Raw genomic sequence first — 7,195 nt, 5'->3', positions numbered from 1 at the left:
TTTTGATGATAACAAAGGATGAAACCAAAAATGGCACTCTAACGAGATTTTTTCTAAGTATGCAGGACTCTGAACATTCATACAGGACTCTGAACATTCATGCAGGACTCTGAACAGTTACGAAGGACTCTGATCATATATCAGGTACAAACGTATGTCAGATACAAAGTATTAGAGGATCAGACGCCGCTAAGAAAGGAGTACGTCCAAGAAGCTCTGATTCTTAATAAAAGAAAGACAACAAAAAGAACTAGAAGCTCCAACAAACTACTGATCTTAGACTCTGATACTTAAGAAGACTAGTACTCTGAGAAGCTCTGATGAAGTCAGACGTGATCATCCTCTGAAGAATAACTCTGGTACATCAAGACTCTGATGAAGATTTACAAGTCCAGAAAGCGTAACGGAAATAAATCTCACTATGGAAAGGAAGTATTTTAAGAAAGAATTTAAACGGCAGACAAAATGGTTATAGAAAGAAACACAGAAGTAATGACATTGAATACTCATCAAAGACCAAGATTTTGTCATCACTCTAACGGTCCTTCTCAACTACTATATAAAGGACAGTTTACCTCACTAGAGAGACACATCTGCGACGTACAGAAACTTCATTCATATTCTCTCTCTTTTTCCACGAGCTGCTGCTCTTACGTGAAAAACTCTTGTTCTAATACTTCTCTGTAATACTCACTTACTCTTAGAAGCGCTTTACATTACAACTCTATTTTCCTTAAATTATTTTTGTTCCTCAAGTGACTCTGCGCAGTATGTATACTTGAGAGGGCTAAGAGATTATTCTCTTAGACGATTGGTTGTGTAATCTTTCAAGATTAGTGGATTAAGTCCTTTTTGAAGGAGAAATCACCTTGGCCGGGTCGACTGGAGTAGCTTTGTTTTCTAAGCGAACCAGTATAAAATTTTGTGTGTTCTTATTTTTGAAAAAGCTTTTATTTCCAAAACAATTCAAACTCCCCTCTCTTGTTTTTCTCACCTTCAGTTGGTATCAGAGCTTTGGCTTTGTTATTGATTTTCTAATCAAACACTAAATAGTGTAGAGAGATCCAGAGTGAGAAACTATGGCCAACACCAATGAAAGAGATAGTTACAACGCTAAACCTCTAGTCTTTGATGGAGAGAAATTTGATTATTTGAAAGACAGAATTGAAAGTTTCTTTCTGGGATACGACGTTGATCTCTGGGACATTGTCACAATTGGCTACACACCACCTGTAACAGATGCTGGAGTTGCTATTCCCAGAAGCAAAATGTCAGCTGATCAGAAGTGTGAATTCAAGAACCATCACAAAGCCAGAACGATACTTCTCAATGCCATTTCCTACAATGAGTATGAAAAAATCACCAACAGGGAAACAACTAAAGAGATACTTGACTCCCTGAGGATGACTCACGAAGGAAACTCTCAAGTCAAAGAAACAAAGGCTCTGGCTCTAATCCAGAAATATGAAGCCTTCAAAATGGAGGACGATGAAGCTGTAGAGGTAATGTTTTCTAGATTCCAAACTTTAATTGCAGGGCTCAAAGTGCTAGATAAAGGATATACAACTGTGGACCATGTCAAGAAGATCATCAGAAGTTTGCCAAAGAAATGGAGACCTATGGTCACAACCTTAAAACTATCAAAGGATCTGAACAACATCAACCTTGAAGAACTCATCAGTTCACTCAGAAGTCACGAGATAGAACTGGAGGAAGATGAGCCTCAGAGGAAGATTAAGTTTGTAACACTAAAGTCCAGATCAGAAAGACGCAAGTTTGATAGAAACAAAGCCTTCTAGGCTGAAGAAGAAGACATTGATGACTCTGAAAAGGAAGTCTCTAACGATGAGGAAGAATTATCCCTTTTAACCAGAAGAGTAAAACAACTCTGGAGAAAAATGAATAATAACTTCAGAAAACCAAGATCCAAAGGAGATCGATCAGAACTGATATGCACTAACTTTTGAGAATTATGCATTTCCTTCAAAATTCCTGAAACAACTTTGTTAACTTTTGGAATATTAATTCTTTTGTGACTCAGAGGAAGTAATCTGCCTTATAATTGAAAGAATGACAGAATTTGATACATGCATATAAAATAAACGAAACTTATATGAAATAAATGAGAAATAAGAAATGGAATTAAGTAGAAAGGGCACCACACTCTTTCTAATCCAAGAGAAAATGATAAGCCTATGGATGAGGATCACCACAAGAAAAGGATTTCTTGATAAGATCAATTTTGGTCCAATCCAGAACCTAAGAGCAAATACTCTCACTTACACAATGTGTAAACTTGCAAAATTCATTGATCCAAAAAGAAGATACATGCCTCCTTTATATAGGAATGGCTTAAGATGATAAAATAAGTAAAAATTAACTCCTAAGAAAACAAAAGGGTTTCAGCCACTAATTATCATGATAGTGGGTTGAGTTATTACAAAGAAAGTGCAAAAATAAAGAAGAGATAGTGGGGTTCTTGAAAGGGCAGAATAATGGCAATTCTTTATTTACCACTTCTCTTGCAATTTTCGTCCATTATAGTGTGGTTATTGGTATTTCCTTTATTTTTATTTATTTATGCATTATTGGGCCTTTTATCACATGCTTGGATGATAAGAATAAACTTGGGCTCTTTTTCTTCAATCTGGCCCATGCATTCTATTGACTTGATCATGAAGTGAACTAAAGCATCATTGACTCTTCTTGCACGTGCCCTTGTCATAGGACCTCCTAAGCTTTGCATTGTATCATTTATGTCTTGGATTACGTCCTCATCATTCCCTCCTTCTTGAAAAGAATTCGACCTCGAATTTAGACCATCATCACCTACATCAAAAGGAGATAAATCAGGCACATTAAAAGTAGTACTTACCCCATACTCACCTGGAAGTTCTATTTTGTAGGCATTGTCATTGATCCTTGAAAGTACTTGAAATGGTCCATCTCCCCTAGGTTGAAGTTTGGACTTCCTTTGTGATGGGAATCTCTCTTTTCTCATATGTATCCAAACCCAATCCCCGGTATGCCATGCTCCTTGGTAAGCCATGTAGGTGCACCACTTCCTTAAAGAACAAATCAGCAACATGACACGCATCATCCACCTTTTTACATGGAATAAAATGTGTCATTTTTGAAAACCTGTCCACAACTACAAAAATAGAATCTTTTCCATTCTTTGTTCTAGGCAGCCCCAAAACAAAGTCCATGGAAATGTCAATCCAAGGAAATTCAGGTACAGGCAAAGGAGTATACAAACCATGAGGCATTAGCCTTTTTACACATAATGCATCTTTCACAAAGCTTTTGGACATCAATTTTCATGTGAGGCCAATAAAAATGTTCTTTTAAGAATTCTAGAGTTTTAGAAACCCCAAAATGACCCATTAGTCCTCCCTCATGCGCCTCTTTTACAAGTAATTCTCTAATGGAACCTTTAGGCACACATAGTTTTTTTCCTTTAAATAAATAGCCATTGTGCCTAAAATACCCATTGAAGGCAGTATGCTCACAAGCTAAAAATTTTGAAGAAAATTCAAGGTCACTTTTATACAAATCTTTAATATGCTCAAGACCAAAAACTTTTGTTTCAAGAGTAGAAAGCAAGACATGTCTTCTTGAGAGTGCATCTGCCACAACATTAGATTTACCTTTATTATGCTTGATTACATAAGGAAATTGTTCAAGAAACTCAACCCACTTGGCATGCCTCTTATTCAACTTACCTTGTGCCTTCAAATGTTTCAAGGATTCGTGATCACTATGAATGACAAACTCTTTGGGCAGCAAGTAATGTTGCCAAGTTTGTAGAGCTCTCACCAAGGAATACAATTCCTTATCATATGTAGAATAATTAAGGGCAGTCCCTTTTAGCTTTTCACTAAAATAAGCAAGTGGATGACCTTCCTGTAACAAAACAGCTCCAATTCCCACATTAGATGCATCACATTCAATTTCAAAAGATTTAGAAAAATTAGGCAATGCAAGAATTGGTGCTTGGGTGAGCTTTTCCTTTAGGGCAGCAAAGGCTTGCTCTTGTTTTTCACCCCATTTAAAACCAACATCCTTTTTAACAATTTCATTGAGGGGTGTTGCCAAGGTACTAAAGTCCTTCACAAACCTCCTATAAAAACTAGCCAAACCATGAAAGCTTCTTACCTCACTTACATTTTTGGGAGGAGGCCACTCTCGAATGGCTTTCACCTTTTCCTAATCAACGTGAACTCCTTTAGAGCTCACAATGAAACCTAAAAAAATCACATGATCGGAGCAAAATACACATTTTTCTAGGTTGGCATACAAATTTTCATATCTTAGCACTTGCAAAACAACCCTTAAATGAATGCAATGATCATCTAAGTTCTTGCTATAAATCAAAATATATCAAAATACACAAAAACAAACTTACCCAAGAACTCCCTTAACACATGGTTCATTAGTCTCATGAAAGTACTAGGTGCATTAGTTAATCCAAAAGGCATAACCATCCACTCATACAAACCAAATTTTGTTTTAAAAGCAGTTTTCCATTCATCCCCTTCCCTTATTCTAATTTGGTGATATCCACTTTTCAAATCAATTTTAGAAAATAAGCATGCACCAAACTATTCATCAAGAAAATCATCTAGTCTAGGAGTAGGATGCCTATATTTAATGGTAATATTGTAAATGGCCCTACAATCAGTGCACATCCTCCAACTACCATCCTTTTTAGGGACTAGAATAATAGGGACAGCACAAGGACTTAAACTTTCTCTTACCCATCCTTTACTTATCAATTCAGCAACTTGCCTTTGTATCTCTTGAGTTTGTTGTGGATTGCTTCTATATGCTGGCCTATTAGGCAAAAATGCTCCTGGATTGAGATCAATATGATGTTCAATTCCTCTTATAGGTGGTAAACCACTTGGCACCTCTTTCGGAAACAATTCTTTAAATTCATGCAAAAGAGACTCAACACAATTTGGCAATTTTTTTTCATTAGAAATAGTGGTTAGCAAAGGCACCTCCTTGCAAAAGAGCAAGTACAAAGGCTGGTGTGACACAATGGCTTTTTTCACATCTCTTTTTTTTGCAATTAAACTTTGTTTCTTTTCTCTTTTATCATTCTTTTTCTTTTCATTCTTTTCTTTTTATTTTTCTTTTTATTTTTCTTTTTCTTTTTCTTTTTATTTTCTTTCTTGATCATATTTTTCTCTCATTTTTCTTTGATCTTTTCTCACCTCACTAGGATTTAACGGTACAAGATTGATCTTTTGATCATGATACATAAAAGAGTACTTATTGGAGTACCCATCATGATTGGCTTTTCTATCAAATTGCCAAGGCCTACCTAATAACAAATGACTAGCTTCCATTGGTACTACATCACACAACACTACATCCTCATATTTTCCAATTTTAAAACAAATCTCAACTTGTTTATTAACAAGCATTTCTACACTTTCATTAAGCCATTGGAGTTTGTAAGGCTTAGGGTGAGGTTTTATTTCCAATTTTAGTTTAGAAACCAGACGCGTGCTTGCAACATTTGTACAACTTCCTCCATCAATTATTAAAGAACAACCCTTTCCTTGCACAAAGCATCTTGTATGAAAAAGGTTTTCTCTTTGACTTGTATCCTCCTCCTTTATTTGGCTTCCCAACATTCTTCTCACCGTGAGTAAATCTCCACTAGGTATTTCTTCTTCAAACTCCTCATCATAATCACCATCCTCCTCTTCAACAATTTCTTCATTTTCTTCCATAAGCATAATTCTCTTTGTTGGACATTGAGATGCAATATGTCCTTGGCCTTGACACTTGAAACACTTAACACTTTTGTTAGTTGAAACACTTGAAGAAGAAGATGTAATAGTTTTACCTTTGTTTTCAACCGTGGCTTCCTTAGATGATGAAGCACCCTCCTTCTTTGTTTTGTCCTTCCAACTTTGAGAATTGAAAGTGGTGGAATTTCTCCTTGCTTGGCTCTTTCTTTTGAGTTGTTGTTCCACTTTGATAGCTTGGTGTACCAATTCATCCATTTCAACATAGTGATGAAGTTCCACTATATCACTAATGTCATGATTTAGACCATGGAGAAACCTAGCCATAGTTGCTTCATCGTCCTCCTCTACATTAGCTCTAATTTTGAGAACTTCCATCTCCTTGAAATATTCTTCAACACTTTTAGAACCTTGAGTGAGTCTTTGCAATTTGTTGTGCAATTCCCTATGATAATAGGAAGGAACAAACCTTCTCCTCATGATTCTTTTCATCTCTTCCCAAGTATCAATTGGTCGTTCTGCACACCTCCTTCTATCTTTGGTCAATTGATCCCCCCAAACTAAGGCATACTCCTTGAACTCAATAGAAGCAACCTGCACTTTTTCAAGATTAGAATAATTGTGACAATTAAAAATTTGTTCAAGTTTAGTCTCCCATTCTAGATATGCCTTCGGGTCACTCTTCCCAACAAAAGATGGAACTTTAATTTTTATGCCCCTCAAATTATCTCCCCCTTGTCTCCTTCTACGTCTTCTTTCCTCCTCATCACCACTACCATCCTTAGAATTTTGGGGGCTCCTTTCCAACTCATCAATTCTTTGTTGAAGTTGTTCACCTTGTTCTCTTAACAATCTTTCAAAATTGTCACGCATGGCTGCGATCTGAACAGTTAAAGCTGTTGTTCTAGGTGAAGGTGGACTAGACATACTTATGAAATATTTGTGAAATTAGGAACAAGTGTTTTAAAAATGGACCTCACCACTCTACTCACGTGTTTACACTCAATCACTCGTGTTTCACTCAATTTTTTTTTTTTTGGCTTTTTTTAATAATAAAAACACTTTGCCTTTTACCATTCAATTTGCTCTTTTAGTTCTTTAGAGAAACCAAAATGAATCAACACAAAGAAATCAATTTCAGATGATAATCAACACATAAAAAACTTAAAAAAAACAACAAACAAAAAAAAACTCTAAAACAAAGGAAACCAGGAGAATTTTAAGAGTGTGGCAAGAAAAAAAATAGCATTTTTTTTTGAATCACAATCTTTAACAATCAGATCCTATTTTTTTTCAATATTTTTCTTATACCCTTTTTTTTTTATAATGATAAATGGATAATAATTAAGAACAAGAATATAGACAATTTACCACATTTCGGCCCTTTTTTTTTGGAATATGCTCTAATACCACTTGTTGGATCAAGCGCT

General features: G+C 35.7%; 1 protein-coding gene across 1 annotated transcript; it reads right to left on the bottom strand.

The window, feature by feature from the left end:
* Nucleotides 1-2,578: 2,578 nt before the first annotated feature.
* Nucleotides 2,579-6,692, bottom strand: LOC127101236 (uncharacterized). Its single transcript, XM_051038598.1, has 5 exons — nt 5,223-6,692; nt 4,761-5,009; nt 3,260-4,209; nt 2,887-3,104; nt 2,579-2,829 (listed from the first exon to the last, which is right to left on the bottom strand). The coding sequence occupies exons 1-5, from the start codon at nt 6,690-6,692 to the stop codon at nt 2,579-2,581; spliced, it is 3,138 nt and encodes a 1,045-aa protein (XP_050894555.1).
* Nucleotides 6,693-7,195: the final 503 nt, after the last annotated feature.

The sequence above is a fragment of the Lathyrus oleraceus genome, chromosome 1 (genome assembly GCF_024323335.1).
Source record: "Lathyrus oleraceus cultivar Zhongwan6 chromosome 1, CAAS_Psat_ZW6_1.0, whole genome shotgun sequence".
In the NCBI taxonomy this organism is placed as follows: domain Eukaryota; kingdom Viridiplantae; phylum Streptophyta; class Magnoliopsida; order Fabales; family Fabaceae; genus Lathyrus; species Lathyrus oleraceus.
Note: the sequence above shows the minus strand (reverse complement) of the source record. Positions and strands in the feature narration are given on the sequence as shown.